Source organism: Populus trichocarpa, chromosome 6 (genome assembly GCF_000002775.5).
Source record: "Populus trichocarpa isolate Nisqually-1 chromosome 6, P.trichocarpa_v4.1, whole genome shotgun sequence".
Lineage (NCBI taxonomy): Eukaryota > Viridiplantae > Streptophyta > Magnoliopsida > Malpighiales > Salicaceae > Populus > Populus trichocarpa.
This window is the reverse complement of record NC_037290.2, coordinates 22,848,270-22,875,933: the sequence shown is the minus strand read 5'-3', so window position 1 is coordinate 22,875,933 and position 27,664 is coordinate 22,848,270. Positions and strand designations below refer to the sequence as shown.

Sequence of the window (27,664 nt, the reverse complement as noted above, 5' to 3'; positions counted from 1 at the left end):
AGAGCTAATTAAGGATGAAATTAAAGAATTTTAAGACTAAGGACTGTGATGTAAAATGTGTCGAAGTATGAAGGCTCAGTTGAGGAATGCCAGTTACACAATTGAAAAGCTTCCCTAAGATTGGAACCAATTGAGGATGTGATTGCAAAATTACAAGAAAAATAAGGAGCAAAATTGACTAGAAAAAAAAAGGCAAAAAAATCTATTAACATAAGTCGAAGAAACAACATAGTTTTATCTTTAATGAAAAGTGTGTTTTAGGGCAAAGTTGTGTGTATTATGAAAAAATAACGTTATTTCTATGTGTTCAATTAAAAAAGGAAAAAGGAAAAATCAAACGACTTATTATCTAATACCATACATTGTCTTCCTCATTGTTTTATCCCATTTTGAACCAGAATAGCTACCCTAAATCCCATTTTGAACCAGAATAGTTACCCCAAGTAGCCACCTAAACATCTTGGTTCAACATGATATTCCCACCAAAATACACCAAATCTTTCCCAAATCATAGCCTAGATGACCTCCTTCGAATCTAAAAGGAGAGGCCCACCATTGCTACCTTTGCTGCTTTCCAGAGTCTTGTTTTTTTTTCTTTTAAAATCAATGGATATGTTGTCTCAAATAGTAATACTCTATTTTCTAAGGTTACATGTTACATGACATTCAGGTTTAAATTGTTAGCTGGGTTCTCACAGCTTTTGTTCTTGGTGCAATTTGATTGGTTCCATTTATAAAATAATTGATGTTGCTGTTCTGAATCATGATATTTAATTGATGTAGACGATCACGACAAGTAAAAATATATCTCAATTTACCCTTTAAAAATATTAGGGCAAGACCAATAGGGTGGTGTGGTCCTATCCTCATGGTGATTTTTGTTCTTTGTTGTTTTGATCATGTCACTGTGCAAATACGACTCCAGTTATTTGCATTGTCTCATTTAGATGGTTTCTGCTTCTATGTAATGAGGCGCAAACACTTTTGTTTTTAATAAGGCCCTTCATTGTTTCTTTGTTTTACTTTTGTTCCCTCATTTTTTATTTCTCTCAAATAATAAAATTAGTTTCTTCTTCGTGACTCAACCCAATAACAATTTTTTTTTTAGATTGAAATAATTATATAAAAAATAGATAAAAAAAAATTATAAACCCTAAATCCAATGAAAACAACATTGAAGGAACAAATCGACAATAAAAAGAATTTAATTATCAAAAGAAAAACAAAAAAAAGGACCAGGGTTGACACTATTTTTTTAAAAAAAACAAAAGGACTGCTATTTTTTATTCTTTTTTTAGTTTTGATCCTCTCATTTTTTTTTTTTGCAAATAACAAAATATGCTTTCACCCCCCCCCCCCCCCGCGGTTCTTTAAAAAAAAAATACAGTAGGTGACATGTCGCTTGTTGTTTCAAATTAGGCACTCAACTTCAACGGCTAAAAAACAATTTTCATCAATTTTTTCAATTGAAAACACCTAAAAACACAATAGGAACCTCAATAAACCTGTTTATGGTTTTTAAGTAACATTCAATCATTTTAAAAATAATCAACTCGAATCTAAAAATATTCTCAAGCCCCGATCTATTTTTTTTTTTTGGCAAGATGAAGAAAACAAATGACCTAAATGGAACTTTAGTCATCAAATAAAACATGTCGACACTAAGAATAACTAGTTTTGTTGTTGAGAATTCATAAACTTTCTCTCTCCTTCACCATTTTATGATAACTCTCTCTTACCTCTCTCAAAATTAGAGACTCAAATGCAAGAAAAATAAAATTTTAGATCAAAATATTTAATTTCCAAACTAAAAGTACCAAATGTTTTTTAACAAAATCTAATTCAGTTAAAGGCCTTCCATTATTTCTCTATTTCAGTTTTGGTCCCCTCATTTTATATTTTTCTCAACTACTAAAATTGGATTTATTGTGAAACCAAGCCTCAACCCAATTACAAGACTTTTTTTTAAATCAAGATAATCAAAACAAATTATAAATCTTAAATCTCAATAAAAACAATATCAAAGAAACAAATTGACAAGAAAAAAATTAGATGATCGAAAGCAAGACAAAAAAAGGACCAAAGTTGATAATATTTTTTTAAAAAAAAACAAAAGGACTACTATTTTTTTCTCTCAATTTTGGTCTTCTCATTTTTTATTTTTTTGCAAATAAAAAAATTGATTTCTGCTACTGAAATGTTTTTCCAAGACCACGATAACTAGATAAAAAGCAAATCGAGATAAATTATCAATCCTAATTTTCAATCAACACAACATTGAATGGTAAAATTAAAAAAACATATTCAACAATCAAAATAAGAAAAAAGAAGAAAAAAAGAAGAAGAAAAACCTTGAAAGTGATTCCTCTCATACGGCTTGAGTGAAAGATTGATGACTTTTTAGTTTTTTTATTAAGAATTTTATTTTAATTATAAATTTAACAAATTAATAAATACTATCATTATTCTATAAAAAAAAAAACACTATGTAAATGACTTAATAACATACCTGAAAAATTTTCTATTTCAATATTCTTCTTCTTAAGAATTTTTATAGCTAGGTCCGCTTAATAAAGTTGGAGTCAAGCTACCTCTTTCCTGGGTTGGTTTAGTAGTCAACAAGAATAGATGGGAATTTCAAATTCTGATACACATTTTTGATTGATATATTCAAACATGTCGTCTAAGACTTATTTTATATTTTATGTTGAATATTACGCTTTGAAGTTTTGAGTCTTGACTCTTGACTTCGTAGAAATTTCTGTTCATACAAGAAATAATTTGCTCTCCTATTATTGAAGTAGAGTCGTAAGACTAATCATCCTCGTAAATCGAGGGAACTGAAGCAAATGGTACTCATAAAGATAGGATTGGAGGGGACTATGGAGGAGATGCAAAGAAGACTTAAAGAAGCAGCGGTGGAAGGGAATGTAATTGCCTTGCTGAAATTGCTTGAAGAAGATAAGCTTGTCCTTGATGGATGTGCTACAGATTGTTTTACAGAGACACCTCTGCACATATCTGCCATGCTTGGACACTTGGAATTTACAAGAAAAATCTTATGTCGAAAACCTGAATTCGCAAAAGAACTCGATTTCCTTGGATCATCTCCACTTCACTTGGCAACAGCAAATGGGCACCTTGAAGTGGTGAGAGCACTGCTGTCGGTCAACCCTGACATGTGCTTTGCTCAGAATCGAGATGGCCGGAACCCACTTCATATTGCTGTGATCAAAGGCCGAGTTGATGTCTTGAAAGAATTGGTTCAAAACAAACCCGAAGCTGTTCTTCATCGGACTGCACGAGGTGAGACTGTCCTACATCTCTGTGTCAAACACTTCCAATTGGAGGCATTGAAGCTCCTGGTCGAGACAATCAAAGACTATGGATTTATAAATTCTAAGGACGAGGATGGCTCAACTGTCCTGCACTTAGCGGTAGCCGATAAAGAAATTGAGGTATGAGAATAGATTTCTCCAACTACGAAACACTACAATCCCTTTATGGCTTTAGCGTGACATGAAGAGTGTAGATTTTGAATTAAAAAATTAACAAGAACTTGTTAGACACAGGAGTAAGAAGAATTCGGTGTTTCACACTCCACAAAGAACTTGCATGTAACTAGATTAAGGAAGATTAATTAGAGGAGTATCTGACACGATTGAAAATGTTAATCGAAAGTTTTTGGGTGCCCATAATAACTTGAAAAGACAAATTTTCAGATCATAAGTTTTCTGATCATGAAAACCGAGATTGAGGTAAACGCGATAAATGCTAGTGGTTTCACAGTGCTAGACATTGCCTTAGCACAGGGTCGAAGAAATTGGAAAGATGTAGACGTCCAGGATTCCCTGCATCAAGTAGGGGCTTCAAGTGCAAAAGACCTCTCTTCAACAATGCACAGATTGGAAGCTGTTGGGGCCGTGAACTTACGATCAGAAGATCATTTTACAAGCTTACAGTCGCGGTTGAAAAGGAAGTATCAAAGGAGACAGAGCTATGGGTTGGGAGAAAAGCGAAATGCGTTAATGATAGTGGCATCCCTCATCGCAACCATGGCTTTCCAAGCTGGGATTAGTCCACCAGGTGGTCTTTGGCAAGAGGATTCACAGGGGGCAACATCAAATGAACATCATGAAGCTGGCCGGTCCATAATGGCTGATAAGTTACCAGCTGCTTACAATAAATTTGTGATGCACAACTCCATAGCTTTTCTAGCATCTCTCAGTGTGATCTTGCTACTGATAAGTGGCTTACCATTTAGGTGGAGGTTTTCAATGTGGATTCTGACGGCAATCATGTGGGTTGCAATCACCGAATCAACATTTACGTACTTGATTTCCATATACTGTCTGTCTAGCCTTCATCAGCGTAGGACTTACATTGTGACCGTGGTTGTACTCAGTGTGGTGATGCTTGGATTGTTGAGCGTTCTTCTTGTGGGGCACTCTGTCCGCTTGATTGCAAAGATTGTCAAGCTTGGAAGAAGGTTAATGGCGCCAAGGGATCGTCGAATTTTGTTTGAGTGAGTCACGCCGATGCTGTATCTGTACACAATCTTCCTATAAAAAATGCCAATTGTATCTTGTCCTTCAAATCTCACAAGTTCTTATTTAGTCTGTTAATCATATATTATTCCATCCAAATTGTATATTTCTTTTTTGCAAGAAACGATTTCATTTTTTAGTTAATTTTATGTTTTAAGTTAAAAAGTTCTAAAGAGGGACCCAGTCGAGAGATACAAATTGTTTGGATTCCAAATCGATATAATAAAAAACTATATATTAAAAAAAAAGTTATAATTAAACATTTGGTGTTCTCCATGCAAAAGTTACCACTTTTACATGTTAAAAGTTAAACGACCAAGGAATTGAATAGGAAAAAAAAAACACATATCTTGTTTAGACTTAGGGTCTTGTTTAGTCAAAATTAGAAGTTAGATCGGTAAAAATTACATAATTTTGGGAATCAATGATGAATTTGTAACAACTAATTAAATTTAAAGATCTAAATTGATCCAATTAATAATGCAATTAAAAAGAAAAGGAGGATTCAAGATAAATTTAATTGAAATCGCAAGAATTTAAGAAACAAGAACTAAATTAAATAGACAAAATTAAAAATATTTGATTTAGAGATTAAATTGAGAGAAAATTCAAGATTTAAAACCGTAATTGAATGAAGCGAAGGACTGTAATGAAAAGGAAGAAATATCTCGAGGACCAGTTAAATCTATTCATATAGCTTCATTTCGGTCCTATTTGTTTCAATCTAGTCAATTCATACCAATTAAGTCTAATTAAACTGATTTAATTCAATTTAGTCCCAAATCATTTCATACCAGTAGAAACACAGCTACTACCATCTCTCTCACACAAATTCAGCCAAACCTTAATTAGTTCCCAACACTACCATCGCCTTCAAACATCCAAAACCCAGCAAACACCTATAAATTCCACCCCTTAATCCAAGCAACAACTCATTGCAGCATGTTCCTAGCCAGACCTACCCAGAAAAACCAGACCCAGATAACCCAAAATCTAGCAGACCCACTAAAAGCCCGGTTCAAACACCACAGTGACTCTCAGTCTCCAAATCCCACAGCCCTGAGCCACCATATGCATTCTACAACCATCAACCACCGTGTGAACCTCCCTCTCAAAAACCTTAGGAACCACCGTCGGAATCAGTAGGCAGGGCCCCCTTCACGCTGCCACCATCAAACCCCCACAAACCCAAGCGATCCTCTCATCCCCGTCATCGAAAACCACCCAAACCCAGCTCATCTTCTCGCCAAGATCACCATCGATCTCACTAAGCCTACCACAGCAATCACTATCACCCTCTCGATTTTGCCCATAACACCAACAGGGAGAGAGACCCAAGTGAAATGGAAAAATGTGGGCTACGGATTGATGTTGTGTCTTTAGGTTTTTGCAGGTTATTTAAATTGCGCGTGAGCTACAGGTGCACTCCACTTCAGAAGACTCAAGTCACCAGCGAGATTTTTGTAGAATGTAGTATCTCTGCTTTGATACCATGTTATAAATATGTGTAAAGGCTTATCTTTTCATTGATACATACTAATATTTAGGCTAGAATCAAGAAAATATTTCTATGACTCAGTCTCAATGTTGGCCAAGAAAAATAATAGATTAATTCCCTGATACAAAACTGCTTATACAAATTAAATGTTGGCGTGAGTTATGGTTGTTGATCGTGAAAATCTCCTTGCTCTTGACCTTCTTGCAAACGTGACAATTTTGCGTATTAGACGGATGGAATGTCCTATAAGAACAATGCCCATCACTCCATAAAATACAACAGCGGCGCCAGCTTTGGCTGTAGTACTTTCACCCCGACGGCTAGACAAACAAGATATAGAGATGTAGTATGTCCAGATTGTTGCTATAACTGCGATCCACATGATAATCATCAAAATCCACGTGAAAATCCTCCATTTGAATGGTAGCCCACTAATCAATAATATGATCACGCTAATGGATGCTAGAAAACTTGTAGTGTTGTACCCCACAAAAAATGCAAAATCATCTGGCATTTTATCAGCCATTATGGACCGACCAGCTTCATGTGATTGTGATGGTGGTTGTTGTCGGTCTTCCTGCCAATTACCATTGGGTGGACTAATTCCAGCTTGGAAAGCCATGGTTGCAATTAGTGATGCAACCACCATTAATGCATTTCTCCTTTCTTCCAGCCAGTTTTTCTTCCTCCAACAATTCCTCTCATTTAGAGTTGTGGAGTTATTGGGCCTGATGGCATCCAATCCGTGCATTGTTGATGGCATATCCTTGGAACTTATAGCTCCACCTTCTCTAAGAGTGTTTTGAATGTCTATATCTTTGATGTTTCTTCTGCCTTGTGCTAACACAATGTCCAAAGCTGTGAAGCCATTTGCGTTCAGTGCGTTTACTTGTATTGGACTTTCGGAGATGAGATAATTTATGACCTGAAAATTGATTTTGCTACCAAGTCAGAAGGAGCAGATAAACAAGTTTTAGCACACCAGAAGAGGATCGGGAAAGATTACATTTGTTTCTTAATCAAGCTCCTGTTATTAGAGCTGGTTTAATTAAAAAAAAAAATGCCTAACAGTTTTCTGGTACAAAACCTTTGTTCGCCTCTGATGCCGATTGCGGATCACCGTGCTTTCCAATTTGGCAAACAGAACAGGACTGGAAGACAAGTAATCTTAAACAAAATGACTAATTCCTAATTGGAGGTGAAACTATAATGGGTCATGGTTCAAGGTGCTGAGAAAATAAGAGGTCAAAGCATTTGAGCCTAAATGCTACGGCAGTTCGAAAAGTTATTCTTTCTCATACCTCAATTTCTCTATCAGCTACTGCTAGGTGTAGGATAGTGAAGCCATCATCATCCTCTGAATTTACAAATTCAGTGTCAGCAATTGTGATCCCTACCAAGAATTTCAATGCCTCCAATTGATAGTGTTTGACACAGAGATGCAGGATGGTTTCGCCTCGCTGACCTCTGGTTCGAATGGCATCAGGTTTGGCTTGGACCAGCTCTTTCAAGACATCAATTCGGCCTTTGATCACTGCAACATGAAGAGGGTTCCATCTATTTCGATCTTTAACAAGGCATAGATCCGCGTCCACCAATAACAATACTCTTACTACTTCAAGGTGGCCATTTGCTGTGGCCAAATGAAGCGGAGATGATCTATGCAAGTCTAGCTCGTTGACCAAATCAGGCTTTCGCCAAAGAATTTCTCTCGTGAATTCCAAGTGTCCAAGCATGGCAGCTATGTGCAGAGGCGTCTCTGCTGGACATGTAACAGCACATCTATCAAGAAAAAGTTTATCTTCCTGAAGCAATATAAGCAAGGAAGTTACATTTCCTTCAACAGCCGCGTCTAGAAGCTTTCTTTGCACCTCCTCCATTCTCTCCATTGTCCAGTCTATCTTAACGCGCACCATTTGTCTCAGTGGCCTAGATTTATCAAAGAGACCTTGAGCCTTCCTTAAAGAATGGACACAAAATTTCCACCTGGTCATAACTTCAAGCTCGCATCAAGTCACATCGATCTCATTGTCTAAACGCCAGTGGAAAATTTTCGTCCTGACTACGAGGTGGAATTTTCTTATTGGACTTTGTCTAAGTTTATACATGTTATGACGTGTAACCAATCTGAGATAGTGGCATCATCAACATATTTGAGTCCTAATCAAAGAACCTAGCTACTCCTAAGAATTTGAAGAAAACATGGAGAATTTATTAAGCGGTTGTTGAATTTTCAATGCCTGAATGTATCCTTCTCCAGAAAGCAAGTAATAACAGGTCAAAGGTTGTTGTCATAAACATAAATATTCCGGGGTTGATGTAAAACCAATGCACCTAATTCTTTTCTTTCTTGAAATTTTTTTTATTGAACAGTTTTTTATTAATTGGTAAATCATCATCCTTACTTATTCATCTATACTGCTCTAGGTCAACTCGTTATCCCTCTATAACTACCATCGTAAAATAATCTTTGCATCACACACAAAATAAATCTTCTTCAGGAAAATTTTTTTTGAATAATCTTGTGCTAAAAATCAAATGAAGATATAGAGTTATATATTTTAAAAAAATGATATTTCATCCTTTAATTCCCTCAAATAAATTTTCTACAAGCTTTTCTTTCATATATTTTTTTTTTAATTTAGAGCTTTTAGATGTTAGTAAGTTAAGGTAAATTAATAATATTTGTATAAAGATAATGTAAAGAATATATTATGACACCCATATTAAATTAAGTATTTAATCCCATACCAAGGGAGTGTTTTATTAATTTATTTAGTATTATATATGAATTTATCATGTATTATTTCCACATAATATTCACAATATTCATTTAGACTATTGTAATATTTTTTATTTTAACTTTAGTGTTATGAGTTGTGGGGCTCATTAAAAAAAAATATAAACTGTTAATTTTATGATTTTTTTTTTTTAATTTGATGAGTCAAGTGTTGCATCATATTTTTAGTGTCAACATTAATTGATTTTATGGAATATATTATCAGTAAATAGAAGATTTTATCTCATTAAAACCAATCTGAAGAGGATTCTGTTAGATCAAATTTTAAATATTCAAGGACTAAAAAACTTTTTCTATTAGTTTTAACAAATAATTAAGAGAGAATATTGATCCATCTAAAATTATCAAGCAACTAGCAATGAGAAGAGAATAACGTACGATCTTCGTCCTTTAACTATCAAAGAGAGACTAGCAACTCCTACGATAGACAAACAAAGCACATCGAATCAGCTAAAAGAAGATGGGACTTTTCCAGCAGGGGATTCTCTAAAATATCAAATTTAACTACCGTTTGTTTATTCTTAGTTTTTGTATTTGCAGTCTAAAAAATACAGTTAAATATTTGATAATATATTAAATTGTGTTTTATATTATGAGATTCATTAAAAAAAAATTAAGTTTGAAATGCGGTTTTTATAAAATATTTTTTACATGTTTTTTCAATTAAGTAAAACTCTGTTTGTTTTTGTGTTTCAAAAGCACCTTTTTTAAAATTTAAAATTTTTTTATTTTTTTCTTTACTTTAAATTAATTTTTTTTTGTATTTTCAAATCATTTTAATGTGTTGATATCAAAAATAATTTTTTTAAAAAATAAATTATTTTGATGCATTTCCAAGTAAAAATCACTTTTGAAAAGTAATCACAACCAACATATTTTATACATGTTTTTTGTTGCACATAAACCTCAACTATAATTTTTAACAAACACGTATGTAAATCCAACTAACCACACCTGACCATATTTTTTTAAAACTTACTTTTAAAAAAAAAATCATAACTACAAAAATTACCACAAAAACAAACCCATTCTTAGATAATCTGAACAGGAATTAGCTTTTTTTTTATGGTACGTTGAAGAATAACCTCCCACTCGACTCAATAACTCCTAATATCCAAGATAATATCTCCAAACTGATAATACTGAATATTATATATCCTCCCGAGCAAGTCATAAAACCTAGCTCCATAGAATCTGAGGTGCACAAGATCCTTCGAAAACCCTTATTCCAAGTACCCAGCAGCCCATGTTTGAAGGCCAGGAGCTCAGGAAGAAGTTATGTTGATATAGGTTTTTTTTTTTTTTTTTTTTGCATACTCTCGTATAAGTTTTCATTTCTTTCTACTTTTATCATTGAACTTTATTTTTATTTTTTTTTGTAATTTGTTATTTGAAGTTATGTTTATGTTTTTGAATTTCTTTTGGTGTGCATGCTCTCATGTATGTGAGATGTTTGAGAATATTTTGATTTTAAATGAAATATTGATTTTATGAAATAAAATTTTAGATTATTATTAAAAAAAAATATGAAAGAAGAACCATAATTAACATAGCAACAAATAGAACCCCCTTTTTTTTATTTGCACGACTAAAAAGGCGTGGAAAATTAATTTGATCCCTTAAGTTTATTTTTTTAATAACTAGCCCTATTTTTTTAGGTTTTTATGTTTTGTTCCTCAACTTTATTTTTTTATATTTTAGTCCATAGATATTAAAAAAGGAAAGAGAAAGGATCTGACTGACCATAAAAAAAATTAAAAATTTAGATTTTTAAAGTTAAAAAATTTAGACTTTGATTTTTCATTTCATCATAGGTTTCTGGAAAATATTCCAATGAAAGAATATATTTTCTACTCAGATGGGGAGACGATGTGTTGACCAATTTATTAAAAAAAAAAAATCAGGTAGAAAAACCAATTAGGAAAAAAAAAAAAGGGTCCTGAGTGAAGAAACGCTTGGCCTGGAAAATTTCCCACAATCATATCATAAGACATTAGATTTTTTTTTTATCTCACAGAATTTCATGCATATATTACACATTTACGTGAATATTAATGATAGATGTGATCAATACCATGAGATGCGTATGTTATATGGTAAAGAGAAATATAATCAACTCATGCTGATAGATAAAGAAAAAAAAGTCAGTAGTCCTCCATTGATTTTTCATGGTTTATTGTGATGGCAGTCAATTATCTATTATTATTATTATTATTATTATGTATCTATAAAGCTAAATAGGGTGATATTTTTACTGTTGCTATGCCACTGTTCACCTTTATATATTTTATTATGGGTTATAATAGTAGAATTTTTAAACATTTTCAATTTAATTTTCAAACTTACTTTTTTGCACAATTGAGCTCAAAATAAAATTTAATTGCATATTTTTTTTGTGATTAAGGGTTGAATTGCAAGACAGTGACTAAAATACAATGCACGAGTAACATAGATGGTACACTTGAATTTTTCGATGAAGTATAATTTTGTCCTCCATATTTTTGCTATAAGGTGACCGGTCTTTTGTATTTTTCAAAAAGGTTTGTTGTAGTGTTTTTTTTCTCTCTTTTTTATTGAATTTGACTTTTATTTTCGTCTGTTTTTTTTTCTTGTATTCTAAAAAAAAGTTTCATAGAAAAGTTCCGATGAATTTTTTTTTTCATTATTGTTTCCAACATCGCAATATTAGGTTAGTGTTTCATTTTACAATCGTCTATTTTTATTATCATGTAGTTAAATAAAAATAGTTTTTCAGAAACAAATTATAATCTCATTAGAGTCAATAACCCGATTCACAGGTTTGACGTGCTAGCCCGGATTACTCGGTTCATAGGTTTGACGAGTTCACCCACTGACAGGATATGTTTTTTTTGTTGTTGGTTCTTTAATTGTTTTTTTTCTTAATTTTATCCTTCAATATTAAATTAGTTAAGAAATAGACTGCAAATATAATTAAAAAAATAATTTAGAAAAGAAAAGCATCATTAAATTTAATGGAGACCATGACAAGAGTTGCTTGGGACTGAAATATCATTTAATTATTTTTTTAAAGATAAGTCTTGTATTTACTGTTAATCATAATTGTATTTAAATTTATAAAATTAATTAATTTAATTTAAACTAAATTCTATATAATTCAATTAAAAAATCAAGTTAGATAAAAAAAAACTAAACGATAAGTTTTAAAAAAAATCAGTGTAATCCGCGGGGGAGCGGGAACCACCTATACATATAAAGATAATTACGCAACTCAATTTAATTGAGTCAAAGTCTTTATCTAATATTCCGTGGTTTAATTTAATTGCGGTCAATTATATAGACTGCTGTCCTCCACTCATTTGAATCCACCAGGACTGGTTTTATATTAATTGTCTGTCACAAGTCAACTTTCCTCCTTGCTCATTTTATCTTTGAATTTAATTCCCTGCAATTAATTTTGTTTTCTAAGAAATAATATAATATGGATGGAGAAAAAAATTAAAATGCGATGAAAACCTTTAATTTCTGGAAGTTTGAGTGTAAAATTGATATAAATTATTATTTAATGGTAAAATTGAGACTACATATAGTTGTGGGATTTATTATCACTATTTTAACTCATTAATAGAAAGATTTTTTTTAAGGAGGTAATTAAGGAATTTTGATGATAAATATTATAAATAGAACCAATGTTAAACTATAATTAAGATTTGGTAGAACTTGGGTTTGAAGTGCAATTTTTACTTTATTTTTTTCTTTTCCCTATTTTCACCGTTTTTTTCTTGGGGATATTTTTTTAGGATGAGATAGTAGGACACGTCAATACCCAATATACTAATTTAACAATACTAAATAAAAAGTAATAAAATATTGATATGGCATTTCACTATTTTGTGTGTTTCCTCTTATTTTCCTCCTTTTTTTTTTTTTTCTTTTTTTCCCCTCCAGTATTCGTTAACCTTGTCATGTTAAGCTTCACTTCCTATTTGGTGGCAAGCTTTAATGAAAAGTTTGATTATTATTTTATTTTATTTACTCATGGAGTTAGGTCAAGTGATCAAACTTCAAATGCTTTCCAAGCAGGCATGAAAATACATGTTTCGACTAATTCCGTGAACTTTCTAACCATTTAGCAGGTGGTCCAGTGTAAAAACTTGGGACCAAAGAGTTTACTTCCCATGTGGTCTCAGGTTTGAACAATGTGGTTGCTAATATGATAGTCAAAGAAGAAATAGGGCTTTAATGCATCCTACTATAGCATGTTACTAGATTATTGACACGGAATATACGGTCGGGTTAAAAAAAAATATTTAAATATTTTTTTTCCAGTAAAAAAAAAACTTAAACTGTATAGGGTGATTGATATGATTTAATTGACTTTGCGAATCCAAAAACAACCCATAAAAATATAGTTTGACTCGAAAAAATTCAAAATTATTTCTTTTACTATTAATATAACAACATAGTGGATTGACTTTGATCAACTCGGGTTAACACGTCAAATCTACGATTCAAGTTACAAGACTATGATAACCACATTAAAAACAAATCAAAATAAGTTATGAAGCTCTATTCTCAATCAACCCAATATTAAAGGTTAAAATTGAAAAAAAAAACAATTAAAAAAAAGATCTAAAAAAACAACCTGAATTAACTTACTAAACTCGTGACCTGAGTTATAAGACCAAGATAGTCCCACAAAAAGCAAATCAAAACGAATTACAAAGTCTACTTTTCAACCAGTCCAATTTTGAATGATAAAATTTAAAAAAGAACATAAAAATGAATCCAAGTCAATTTGCAAAATCTCATATAAAGAAAATTAAAAAAATGACTTGATTTAATTCAGATTAATCTGCAAAATATACGATTCTAGTCATGAGAATAAGATAACCTATAAAAAGTAAATCAAAACAAATTATGAAGCTCAATCCTCAATCGACCCTGTCAGACTTGATATTGAACGATGAAATTTGTAAAAGTTTCGATTAAAAAATGACAAAAAAAATAAGTCATGTCAACTCGGGATAACTTATTAAGTATTATTTCCGAGTCATGAAACTATGATAACCTAATAAAAATCAAACCAAAATAAATCATAAATTCTAATTCTCAATCAAACACAATATTAAATGATAAAATTGAAAAAAAAAATCAACTAAAAAAATAAAAGAAACCGAGTCAATTGGGTTAACTTGTCAAACCCGCGATTCAGGTCATAAGATGGGGACAACCCAATAAAAAGCAAATCTAGTATTTAAGGACTCGTGACGCGAGTCATGAGACTGAGATAATCTCTTAGAAATAAAATAAAATAAAAAACAATCTGATTTAACAGGGGTTAAAATATCAAAACCCGCAAACTTGATCATGAAACTAAAATATCCCAATATAAAGCAAATCAAAATATATTATGAATCTTAATTCTTAACCGACTCAATGTTGAGTAATGAAATTGAAAATAAATAAAATAAAATAAGGACACAAAAAACACCCCGAGTCAACTCGAGTTAACCTGTTAAGCACAATTCTCGGGTATTGAGGCCAGGATAACCTAATAAAAAACAAACAAAACAAATCATGAAGTTTAATTCTCAATCAACCTAATATTAAAGGATAAAATCGAAAAAAATTAATTAAAAAAATTAATTAACCAGGTTAACTTGACAAACTCGCAATAATGTGATAACTCAATAAAAAATAAATATAATATTAAATTATATATATAAAAAAACATTAATTGCAAAAAAGAAGGAGGAGTATTCCGCTATATAAGAAAATGTCCAGTAAAAACTCATCCTCCGTTATTAATTTTTTTTTTTAATGTTAACACAGAAGTCATTCTCATCCTCCGTTAGTTAATTAGTGTTTAGTGTCTCTCAGCTAATAGAACAGACAATGATAATGAGATAAAAAAAAATTATTTTAAAAATATAAAAATTTATTTCAAAACTTTTTTTAAAATATATTTATTTAATATTTTTGTTTTTATATTTTTAACTAAACATGTTTTTATTTATATATACAAAATAATAATAATTCAATAATAATCAAGGGTGGGTCATTCTACGGTCCTGAATAAAAGAACTCGGGTTCTTAAACCCAATAGATTAGGACAAGACAATTATTTACATTAGATTTTAAACCTATTTAATTATTAATAAATTACTAAACTAATTAATTTTTTTTCCAGAAAAACAATGTATGCAGCTACCTTTTTCTCCCTCCTTTCCCAGTAGCACAAGTTGTCGCTATATTTCTTTAAATTCGAGTCATATAATTTTTAATATGATAATTATTGGAAATTTATATAGTTGTTAATTTTAAAACTCGTAAAATTAATCGAGATACACATAAACTAACTCGGATATCTACATTAATAATAATAAAAATTCATGTTTTTACATTACGTGCTTGTAGATAATTTTAGTGATTTTTTTTTCTCTTTCATTAGTATGTTTATTTTTTCTATTCCTTTAAAGTTTTTTACACAATTCACAAGAGGGCAGGTTTATACGACATGTAATGATAATATTTTAATTTAATATTTGTCCCAAATTGCCTACTTAAGAACTATATAAAAAGCCAATAATCGAAGCATAATATAACAATTTATCAAACGGTCAAAGATTTCCAACAAAATAAAGGTAATAGTTTTTAATCTTTTTATATTAAAGTAGACAAAGACACTAGAGAAAAACACTATTAAAAGATGTTAAGCACAAAGGGGTCAAATATTAATCCATGTCAAAAAAATTACTTTTAATTATTTTTTCACTTTACTTTATTTTTTCAGAAATTACGATTAGCATCCAGTCAAATAATTTTTAAAGTTGTATAACATTTTACATTCTAATAAAAAAATCAACAAATTTTTTTGGATTATTTACAAGATTACAATTATATTTTAATTCATGACTAAAAATTTATTTTATTAAATATTAAAACTTTACCATCAAATTAAAAAAAAAAACCTCAAGCCACCTAATAACTCTGTCCTTTTGCTTTGCTAATTTTTTTTTATTTTTGATTTTTGATGTGTTAATATTAAAAATATTTTTTTTTAAATAAAAAAATATTATTTTAATAAATTTTTAAATAAAAAATACTTTTAAAAAATAATTACGTAATATTAAAAACCTTATTAATGGTCAAAAGATGAAACATTTCTTTAATTAGCGTCGTACTAAGCCACAATTCCTGTCGAAGAAAAACCTCTCCTGTTCATTTCACATTTGCTTTCTTCAAAGCTAAAAGAAAAGAGAGAGGAATCAAATAAAAACCCAAATACTTTTATTTTTGCTTTTAATTTTTTTTTTAAAATATTTTTGGCTTTAAAAAATAATGATTTTTAGTGTTTTTTTTATAATTTTAATATACTGATATTAAAATTAAAAAAATTATTTTAAAATTAAAAAATTATTTTAAAAAATTATTTTAAACATTATTGTATAAAAAACCCTTAGAATATTAAAAAGTTAATAACCATATAACACTCAACAAGATATATAATAGCAACACTTGGCATGTGTAATTAATCTCATGCTCATCACAAATCACCTCTCAAAACTTGGCCTCAATTTGGTTTCCATATTTACCCCTCTTGAATGTGAAGGATTTTTCTCCTTCTGGGCCTTTGGCACCGAAGTTCGCACCTTTTTGGGGGTGATGAAATGGGTTTTTCGTGGGATTTGAAGGAGAGAGAGGTAATTGAGGATGAACAAATGGATGAGAGGATATATGTGGATTTTTGGGTGACCGAACAAACGATAGACATAGATATGCTTGATAAGCTTTAGTTTGATGCTGTAATAGTTTTTTTTATTATTATTTTTTATTTGAAAATATATTAAAATAATATTTTTAAAAAAATTTATTTTTTATATCAATACATCAAAATATCTAAAAATATATATAAAAAATTAATTTACAAAAAACAATTATTCATTTTACAAAAACACTTTCAAACTACAAAAATAAATATCAATTAATCAAGCGAGATAGCAAATATCCCAAGTTCCCTTCGATCTTTGCAATCACCACCGTGTGCTTGTCCATGTTTGTGAAATGCAATAAGTCTAATTTATTTGTCATCAACGTAAGTTTTGATTATACTTGAAAAAAATAATTCAAGAGAGAACATTCTTGTTTTACTCATTTGTGGGTGTTTGTAATATATATAATCAAAATTAAAAAATTAGGTTGATCTAAAATATAAAGTATAATTTTTGAAAAAATAAAAGTAAAATGAAAAAATATAGAAGGTTTAGGGTTATTAAAAAAGAAAAAGGAAACTAAAACAAAAGTTAGAATTGGATATTTGGTGTTGTTGATGAAAGAGTATTTGGAATTGCTGTAATTTTTGTTTTTTAATTAATTTTAAGAGTACGTTTTATTTTAAAATATCAAATTAATATTTTTCTAATATTTTTAATATGTTAATATTAAAAATAAAAAATCTAAAAAATATTATTTTAATATATTTATATATATAAAATATCATTTTAAAAAACACACAACATCTCAGCTCCAAACATTCTATTCCAAGGAGTAAAAAGCAGAGGCGGCAGTGATTCAGGGAGCCCAAGGCAAAAGCGTTACATGCTGAAACACCCACAGAGTTGAACTCGAACTTTGAACCAAATTTCTGTTTATTAGTTGGAAAGTATTTTTTTTTTCAAATAAATTTTAAAAAAATAAATTATTTTCTGATATTTGGTTGTGTAATAAAAAATAAGTTGGAAAACACTTTCCAGTGTTTGGTTATGTCATGAAAAATGAGCTGGAAAATAACTTATTAATGTTTTATTTTTCTGAAGTTTATTAAAATAATGAGGAACAAATCTTACAAATTAAAAAGTTGAATGAGAATGAAATTGAAAAAAAATATAATTTCATAAATTATCTCAAATAAAATAAATAATAATCAAAATAATAGAGATCAAATCTAAAAAATAAAAAAATAAAAGATTAAGAAATTAAAATAATAATAATTAATATTTTATAAATTATTTTAAAAAAAATAAAAATTAAAAGAATGAGGATCAAATTTGAGTGATAAAAAATTTTAATAAAAAAATGATAAGGGAAAAACAAATAACAGTTATAAAAATGAGGACCAAAGTTAATATAAAAATTAAATTTTTAGAGATGAAATTAAAAAATAAATATTCAAAAAAAAATATATATAGCAATTAAAAGTCGAGGACCAAATTTGATATAATTAGCAAATAATATGACATTTCTAAATTTTTCACAATTTCTGGAAAATGTTTTCCGTCCAAATTTTTCAGAAAAACAATTTCCTGAAAACTAAGTCAAATTTTTCTTTGACTGAAAAATATTTTTCATTGATCAATTTTTTTAATATCAAATAAATATAGAAAAATTAGAAAAATAATTTCTCAAAAATTCAATCCCAGAACACAAACATATCCCAAGATCTGATCCGATTAAAACAGGGAGGAAAACAAAGAGAGGGCCTCCGTTCCTTCCTCTTATAACTGTTCCTACAAGTGTTTCCTAAGCTTGAACCACCAGCAGCAAACAAAACAAAAGGCAAATTATCTAATCTGTGACCTGTACTCCTCGAAATGGTAACAGACACGTGTACACTTCCCTCGATCCGCAAACCCCTCTCTAAAATCCATACTCTTGTCTTCCCTTTTCCGTTAAATTAACGTCTGCACTCACTCTCTCTCTCTCTCTCATTTCGCTTTCTGCGATTTATCCACTTTCTCTTTCTTTCTCACTTCCTTTTTCTCTTGATTTTCTGTTTGTGATAATCTTTCACTCTCTTTATTGCATGTATTTTATCAAGTTGGGTTCTTGTTATTTATTTTCCAAGTGGCGAAGCGGTGAAGAATAGATAAACAATCATAAGATTTCTGGTAAGATTTTGATATCACCACTATCTTTATTGATTTGGGTTTTATCTGTTTTTGACCCTTTTATGGTGATCCAAATCTGGTCTGAAATATGTTGGCATAGAAGGAGAAAAAAACCCAACAAAATCGAAATCACTTCCAATCTCTAGACTCTTTAACTCTTGCTATACCTAACCCTTAAATATCTTCCTAATATTTCAATTTCATTTTTCTTCAAGATTCGATCTTTCTCCTTTTCTACTTCAGATTTGTTTTTTTTTTAATATACATAATCGTATCGCCAATTAGTAGTTGAAATAGTGAAGACTGAGGCTTTTTGGATCTGGGTTTAGTTTATTTTAGTGGGGTTCTTATCAAATTAGTTGTTTATTGGTTTCTAAAGATCATAACTTTTTAGCTAGTTGAGCAAAAAGGGCTTGTCTTTTGATTGATGATTTAGTGTTTTAAAAGTGGCTAAGATGAGTTTGAGTGCTGCCGAGGATAATTCGGCGTCAGAGATTCATCTACCAGCTGATATAGATTGGCATATGCTTGACAAGTCCAAGTTTTTCTTTTTTGGAGCAGCTTTATTTTCAGGCGTATCAGCTGCTCTTTACCCTATTGTTGTTTTAAAGACTAGGCAACAGGTTTTGCCTACTCAAATTTCGTCTCTCAAATTGTCATTGTCAATTATGAATCATGAAGGTGTGAGAGGATTCTACAGGGGCTTTGGTACTTCTTTGATGGGTACAATCCCAGCTCGAGCACTTTACATGACAGCACTTGAGATTACCAAGAGTAGTGTTGGGACTGCAACTGTTAGGTTAGGGTGTTCTGATACTACTGCAACAGCTATTGCTAATGCTGCTGCTGGGTTGAGTTCTGCCATGGCTGCACAGCTAGTTTGGACCCCAATTGATGTTGTGAGCCAAAGACTCATGGTTCAAGATTGTAACGCTAGCAGTATCAAGAGTAGCAAGAATATGATTCCCTGTTCAAGTCCTTGTAGGTACGTGAATGGTATCGATGGCTTTAGGAAGATCTTGAATGCAGATGGTCCAAGAGGGTTGTATAGAGGATTTGGGATATCAATATTGACTTATGCACCATCTAATGCAGTTTGGTGGGCGTCTTATTCTGTGGCTCATAGGCTTGTTTGGGGTTGTATCGGTTGCTATGCCAATAAAAAAGATGAGAATGCTGTAAATGGTGGTGGGGGTTGTGGTTATACGCCTATTTCAAAGGAAATGGTGGCAGTACAAGGAGTGTGTGCAGCCATGGCTAGTGGAGTTTCGGCTATGATTACTATGCCACTTGACACAATTAAGACACGCTTGCAGGTTTTGGATGGAGAGGAAAATGGAAGAACAAGGCCGTTGACAGTTATGCAAACAGTTAAGAATTTGGTGAAGGAAGGTGGTTTTGCAGCTTGTTATAGAGGTCTGGGACCAAGGTGGGTTTCAATGGCTATGTCTGCAACAACCATGATCACAACATACGAGTTTTTGAAACGGTTATCTGCCAAGAACAGAGAGAGCTTGACCTCATGACTCCAGAGCAACAGGAGAGGAGACACCTTTTCCACTTGAAATCTTTACAAATTTTTTTACTTCTATCCTGCGTGTCTTTATTGGCGTGCTTGCCAAGATGGCTTATCAATGTAAATTCTTTTGTTTTCCTTTCTGCTTCCCTGTTAATTGTAGTGGAAATCATTGCAAAATCAATGTAAACTTATGTGCAGTAATAACAAGGCCTTTCTCTATGTGCTTCCAACTTTACATTTACTTTGAGCATGAATAATGCCTGTTTTAGCAAACCTAACCTCGTATGCATTGTAGTTGAGATGAAAGGTTCAAACTGTAAAGTATCTGTCTCTTTAATCTTGATGTCTCGTCTATGGAAGAGAAGATACGTATCATGTAGAGATTGTTATGCATACTTTCTGTAGGGTGAATTATAATCGTAGCCGATGATGACACTAATCTACCATTCGTGTACGTATATGCTATGCATGGAGAGACAATGAACTCCTCCATTTTCTTGTTTAACTAGCATATATTATGAACCTAACTGTTACCTCAGCCAAAAAAGAAAATCAAAATATGGCAAGACCTCCGCGAGGCAGTTGACGTGACAAAGCCGTCCTGATGTTAGTGGCTCGACCCTGGAGCACTTGAGGGGACAAGGATTACCGGTTGCAGGTGAGGACTAAGCTTCCATTATGAGGTCATGTATTTGCCTGACACGAGTCCCCTCGTTACACATCCATTACTACCGCTAAAAGAAGCTACCCGGTATGGCTCTAGCTTTGTCCTCTTGTGCCATTGCTAAATTAAATTAAGGCCCAGAAAATGTCTCCTCACTTATTGATAATGTTATTGTTAAAGAAGATCAAATAACTGCCTGATAGGCTTATCAGACTGCCTAGTAAAGAGTGCAAGTTCTCTCAACATAGTTTGCTGGTTACGGTTTTCCTTAAAAAAAAAAGTCATTTCAAAACTTATTGTCTGTCTTTGTATCGTTTATATTTACATGACATTGACCGAGCATGATCCAAAATAATAATGTTTTTTACATGTCTGGCAGATTGTATGGGCAAAGAGATGAGCTTTTGTACTTTATTGAGGTTAAGAGGGCATGAAACCATGGGCTTATATGGAGAAATCCATTAGCCAACGTGAATTCCGTGGACCATCCAGTTTCTGCTTTCATTTTGCGTTTTAAAAATATATTTTAAAAAAATTAAAATTTTTTAATTTTTAATTAAATTTTTTTATTTTTTTATATTATTTTAATATGCTGATATAAAAAAATTCTAAAAAATAAAAAAATATTATTTTAATATATTTTCAAATAAAAAATATTTAAAAAAACAACAGTAATCATATTTTCAAAAACAATTTAGTCCCGCGGAAACAATGGGTGCATTCCCTCTCCCTCTTTCTGAGATTATCCTCAGCCAGGGCACTTGCGTCAAAAGCAAAGTTGAGGACCCTTTTTAGCCTGCCACACCCCAGTGCGCTTGAAATATGAGATAGAATTTGTCACTCATCCTTCACAGGCAGTCACAGGTTTCACCATCCATTAGGTTTTTTAATTAAAAATATATAAAAATAATGTTACCATAATAATATTAGAAGTACTGTAATACTCCCGGAAGGTGTTCATCATACGTGTCAAAAGTGTTTCAAGAACGTTTTTCTAGAAAAAAGATTCCTTATATATATATATATATATATATAGAGAGAGAGAGAGAGAGAGAGTTTTGACGAGGTACTAGGCAAGGCAGACATGGTACTTTTCTCGTGCTGGCCTGAAACTTCTTCTGATCAGAGGGGTCGCCGAGGGCTGAGGTTGGATTTTCAAGAATTGTAAGATGGGAGAATCTAAACTTTGATTGTTTGTTCATGAAAAGTGGAGCTGCAAGCACATGCAACCACTGGACGACTTTTATGCCGTGGCATCTGATTTAGGTCTAAGATTCGCACTTACGCGTCCGACTAGTCTCTGCCCCTTTATACTCTGACACGTGCCAATGGCGCTATCACTCGCACATGGTGAGCCATGCATCCGTGTAGCTCATGCCTGTTCCTAGCAAGACCCAATCGGTACCAGCCCCAAGTGGACAATGCCCCAAATGAGCAATTGACATTTTCAAGACTCGGTGGTTAACTCACTAATGTACAATGCTCCCACAAGGATTGTGGCTCCTTTGCCACCTGCTTCTCTTCAAGCTCTTCACTGAGTTCAGGCCATCGAGATTTTGGCACATCTATTACGCTATTACTCCTGCCTTGCAATCATAATGCCCAGAAATGAAAATCATTTGCTCTCCCAGGTGTACTACAGACAGGATAATCTAAACGCTGATGGATATGGCGAGAACACAAGAGACGCTGCTCAGAGTTGCTGATGATTTTTCCTCTGAAGGGAAGCCCCTTCAGAGCATATTGTCAGATAAACAAGTCCACGCTCCATTGAATAAGGCCATGTACCATTCAGACTAGAGGCCGGGACAATAAAGAACAAGTTGAATCCAGCGATGGCGATACTCAGAACTGGTGCTCGCAATTGGGACAAAACCAATTTTTAACCAACATCCTGGTGACAATCCAGCTTTGAGGCGTCTTTCTAGATTTTTTTTTTGTCCTCCGAGATCCGAACCTGGTTTAAGACATCCATAATTCAGGCAAAAGCAAAGCTAAAGCTGAAAGGTGAGACGGACAGAATAAACGGCCTTCATAGAACTGGACAGATTGAATATAAACATAACGTCAACAAACAATCATATCCCAATCATGGGGAAAATGGTTGCCAAGCTGAAAGTGTAACAAATATCCTAATTTATGGTTAAAATAAACAGCAGATTTTGCAAACTACTCATAACACCCAAATAGTTTTCCTAGATAAATAAAGGACACATGACTAAGAACAAACCTGACCTACTAGACAGTTAGCAGTCCCACATGCCATACATAATACACAGAGAGCAAGCTCCAGTCTTCATCAAGGCCGTGCTCTTTTGTTGCTGCAAGATGGGCATTTGTACTGCTTAATATGCTCAGCCCTTGCTGGGGTGATCTTCACACATTTTCCATGGAACCACTTTTCGCAGATGTCACAGCAAATCCAGAACTCATCAGAGGCATAGTTTTCTCCACAAGCACCACATAGTGTCTCTCCATGCTCTTCTTCATCTTCTTCATCCAAGCCCTCGCCGTCTTCATCTTTTGCTTGCATTACCTTTGAAAACTTGCCTTGGGATTCAGAGCCTCGCTGCACAGTCAATCAAACAAGATACACTGCCAACATTATCATTATGAAACTTATAAGAGTACTAAGCGTCATAGTTCAATATTGCCATACCAACAATAATATAGCTGCTAAATCAATTAAACAAGACTGAGTCATCTTTAATTTTAATAGGAGCAGATAATTAAAATTTGGCATCAAATCTTGCAAGGTGGACAACTATGATTTCCTATCAGTACAGATATAAGAGACCAAATAGAGTTGCAGCCTCAAAGTCCTTGATACCTTAGAGTTTGATTTAGTTTTATTGCTGCTGTGATTTGAAACTGATGACTTTTCTTTTACTTGTTTCTTGGCCGTTCCAGTCACAACCTCAAACACTGTTGGAAGATCATTTATCATGTTGAAAAGGCGTTTTCTGCATCATAAAACCAAAAGAATATTATTAAAAAACACGATAAAGCTTAAATCAAGAAATTCTATCCACAAAGAGAGGCCACAAAAACATCATAAACAATAATAGTTAAGAGACATTGTTAGGCGAAGAAGCAGGACTCAAACATGCTTCTTGGAGTCAAGAATAAAGCATAAAACTACCACCTTCACTGCAATTCAATCTTGACAAGATTTAAGTGTAGAATCTTTTTAAAAAGAGCATAAATTTCATTGATACGCTTTAAAATAAAATAAGTTCACTTACAAGCAATAAATTTCATTGATATGCTTTATAATAAAATAAGTCCACTCAAAAGCAAGAAACACATAATACATGACTAATATCATTTATGGAGGATGAGTTTTCACCAAATCACACAGAATCATTCATTAATGTGACTGCTTGTTGATAAAACAACCCATGATGAATTTCATAACATATTTGCTTAGAAGATTTCATTACCCAAATCCGTACAATGTGCTGCAAACCTGATTCCATGCCAAAAAAGATATTACTAACTAATTCATGTAATTAAGAGTTAAAGACACCAAAATCGATTTGCAAAGTAGTAGGACAAAAGCAAACCACTGATCAAAATAAAAGTTGGAGTAATTCTTCATTATTAAAAAGAAGAAAAGAAAAAAGTTGTAGTTGTTCAGAAAAACAATTTCTTATTGGTAAAAAAGTGAACCATGGAGACCAGTCACCACTGAAAGCGAAATTCTTATGCTACTCACACAAAGAAGTTACACTACAGTTGTACCACATGTGCAAGTGAAATATACCTATCCGCTTTGTCAAATCCAAACCTAGACCCAAAATAGAAGGACACAGAAAGTAACCATGCATCACTGTGAACAGCAACCAGAGACAACCAGTCCTTTTCTTGCATCCCATCTCTGGCAAAGTTGATACCTAAAGCAGGCTCTGGAAGCTCAGGAGGCACCTCTTCAGCAGGTAAATTGACCTCCCACTGCTCGCTAGGAAATCCATAAAGGCAGAGATTTTCCTTCTCTGCAATCATGAAGATCACATAAATCTTATCGAATCTAACACAATACTTTCAGATGTCATGAAAAAACTGTAAAAGTAAATAAAAAAAAGTTGTTTTGACACAAAAACAAATAGGCTCGAAAGCCAATAAAAAAAAAACACATTCAAAGGTGGGTTTTTTTATAACAGAGATGAAAAGAATACGGTAAAATTCATGTAAAAAGGGCCACCCAATAATAATTAAACATGATTAACTGAGGAAGAAAGCAGAATAAAGAGAGAAGCTATACATGGACATTAAAACAAAAGGTTCCAATTAAAGCAATCAATTCATCTGCCTACCAAAGCATTAATGAACACAATCAATCCAGATATTATGTTCATCTCTGTCAACATACCATAATAAGCACCCGGAGCTCTTAAAACCTAAACTTTTATCACAACCAAACAGTTCCATGCATATAAAATTACATCCTACTTATGTCATCCAATTAAATTGTGATATTTGAGGCTTCATTATACGTGAGGCGGACAATTCCGTGCTTATTTCTTCACCACTGCATTCAAACTCATTAAACAGATGCACAGGTGACCATTATAGCACTTAATCTAGGATTTGTGATCATCAACTAAATTAATTACATTTGATACACCCTCTTCCTCGCAGTTAAGCCTAATCCGCATGTGGATATCTTAGACAGGAGCAGTAAGTTGGCAGGACTGCCTTATCTTGTTTTACATATCAATACCGGAGGTTGTTACGTCAAAGTGGATGCAGCTTATCCTGAAAACATCTTTTTGTATCACCCATTTGCTTGAAAAATGTGACTCTGCATCTAACTGTAAATGATAACCACTTTCTAATTAAAGAGGCTTAAATGACTACAAAAGATGAGCTGCTCCAATGTAACCAGTGCCACATCTCTGGTTCGCAATTACGAAACATTTTTTATACACTTTTTCTGCATTAACATTGATTTGTTGCATTCATACTTGTTTTGATATGTAAAATCAAGAACACTTGACTGTGACCGAGTGTGCACATTAAAATCATGAAACTCAAATATTTGAACAAATTTAAAAACCTCAGTGGTACATGCATACTTTTAGCCCACTCAGATTATAAGCTTTATGGAACATGACAATAGTGATTCAATAATTCAAAACTAATTAACGAGGTTACTAAAAATCACTGATATCCTCAATTCCTTTCTTATTTTAAAACAACTGTTTACACTTCCTAATGATACACACCGTAAAACCTCAAACAACTGTCAACACAATAACAAATCAACAATCATGGAAAATACGTGCCTTTACAGCTATCTACAAGTATGCATAGCTTATCCGCGAATAAATTTGTCAAAGTCAACTTTCACTTCCACTAAAATTGTCAAAATGAACGGGCAAACATAGCTTATCCGCGAATAACAGCATCTGTCATTATTAACAGAAGGAATGCATACAGCAATCATGATTAATAAAGCTACATTTTATCTGCTTCCTTCAGTCAAGATATTAATGAATGTTTTTTTTTTTAATGAAATACACCTAAAACAAACGAATTAGAAATATAGCTAAATTTTACAGGATAGTTAAACCAATGCAGTTCAAAAGACAGAAACCTTTAGCCAAAATAATCTAAATGCAAAAACAAGCGGCAAAAATTCAATAGCAATTAAATACATGACGTCCATTTAACTACTGAGATTAAAGAAATCTAGCCCATTTTTAAAAAACTAACTTAAAAATTTTACTTCAAGGAGGTAAAATCACCACGTAACCCACGGTAAAAAGAAAAGGTCCAAAATTTTCCGTATCCAAAACTCGACCTCTCCTTTTCCCCCGCAAATTTCCCAGAAACCAAAAGGTTAAAACGCGAGAAAACAAACCAAACAATCCACCATAAATTTTTTTATTTAGAAAACAAAAACTAACCAGGATCACACTGCTGGTAAAACTCTTCAACATCTGCAACAAAAAACGAAAAACGAAACCACATTTAATAATTCTCCAAAAAGTTATATATCTAAAAAAAAACCTCAAAAAAAGAGTACCAGTAGTAAGAGCTTTAATCATGCCAGCTCTTCGACCTTTAAAATCCCTAAAGACTTCCTCCACCGTGCGAGGATTATAAGATGCCCCGCCGTCCATCGTCACTAAATGACCCCCGCTTAATCAAGAAGACGAGCTTCGTCCTTTTATAGAGAGAAGAAAAGAAAAGAAAGTTGAAACTTGTAGAGAGAGTAAAAGAATGAAGGAAAAAAGAAATGGAGATCGAGAGAAGAAACAGAGGACAGCGAGAGAGAGAGAGAGTAAGGAGAGAGAGAGAGTTCTATGTTTTAAGGAGGGAAAAAGATAAGAGAGAAATATTTGACCTCTGTCTGTCACTCTCTCTCTCAAACACGGAGAGAGATAGAAGAAGGAAGGTGTTGGATTTGAATCGGGAATGAAATGGATCAATTAATCGGATTTTATAAAAGGGTGAAGAGTCCGCCAAGTACCGGAGATGGATGTGTCTCTCCAAACAGGCCCATCATCTTGCTTTTCTTTTCTTTTTTCTTTTTTCTATATATATTTTCTTTTAGAAAAAGCAAGCAAAGTAGCAAACCCTTAAAAAACACACACACACACACAAATTTAAGGGTTTTTTCTTTTTTCTTTTCTTTTTCATCAAGGTCAAATCCCTTAAATCTAATGCCACGTGGGTTTTGTAGACTGGGTTCTTGGTTTTTTAGCGTGTAGCTGCTGCTGAAGGATTAAAGGAAGAATGATTAGGAAGCGGTTAAAATA

At 32.4% G+C, this 27,664-nt stretch overlaps 4 protein-coding genes across 5 annotated transcripts; 2 read left to right on the top strand and 2 right to left on the bottom strand.

The window, feature by feature from the left end:
- Positions 1–2,710: 2,710 nt before the first annotated feature.
- Positions 2,711–4,653, top strand: LOC7470675 (ankyrin repeat-containing protein BDA1). Its single transcript, XM_002309444.3, has 2 exons — positions 2,711–3,458; positions 3,723–4,653. Exons 1-2 carry the CDS (start codon positions 2,850–2,852, stop codon positions 4,527–4,529), a joined length of 1,416 nt encoding a protein of 471 aa, XP_002309480.1. The 5' UTR covers positions 2,711–2,849; the 3' UTR covers positions 4,530–4,653.
- Positions 4,654–6,005: 1,352 nt separating this feature from the next.
- Positions 6,006–8,097, bottom strand: LOC7462236 (ankyrin repeat-containing protein BDA1). The gene is made up of 2 exons (XM_002308500.3): positions 7,347–8,097; positions 6,006–6,970 (listed from the first exon to the last, which is right to left on the bottom strand). The coding sequence occupies exons 1-2, from the start codon at positions 8,037–8,039 to the stop codon at positions 6,188–6,190; spliced, it is 1,476 nt and encodes a 491-aa protein (XP_002308536.1). The 5' UTR covers positions 8,040–8,097; the 3' UTR covers positions 6,006–6,187.
- A 10,276-nt stretch (positions 8,098–18,373) lies between these two features.
- LOC7470674 (uncharacterized) lies at positions 18,374–20,452 on the top strand. Of its 2 annotated transcripts, XM_024604485.2 has the most exons (2): positions 18,491–18,714; positions 19,276–20,452. In XM_024604485.2, exon 2 carries the CDS (start codon positions 19,383–19,385, stop codon positions 20,238–20,240), a length of 858 nt encoding a protein of 285 aa, XP_024460253.1. In that variant the 5' UTR covers positions 18,491–18,714; positions 19,276–19,382; the 3' UTR covers positions 20,241–20,452. The 2 variants fall into 2 exon arrangements, with proteins under 2 accessions (XP_002309479.1, XP_024460253.1); XM_002309443.4 differs by having other exon boundaries at positions 18,374–20,452.
- Positions 20,453–22,928: 2,476 nt separating this feature from the next.
- On the bottom strand, positions 22,929–27,332 carry LOC7496695 (PHD finger protein ALFIN-LIKE 4). Its single transcript, XM_024604318.2, has 5 exons — positions 26,929–27,332; positions 26,810–26,842; positions 24,664–24,892; positions 23,728–23,860; positions 22,929–23,466 (listed from the first exon to the last, which is right to left on the bottom strand). Exons 1-5 carry the CDS (start codon positions 27,023–27,025, stop codon positions 23,197–23,199), a joined length of 762 nt encoding a protein of 253 aa, XP_024460086.1. The 5' UTR covers positions 27,026–27,332; the 3' UTR covers positions 22,929–23,196.
- Positions 27,333–27,664: the final 332 nt, after the last annotated feature.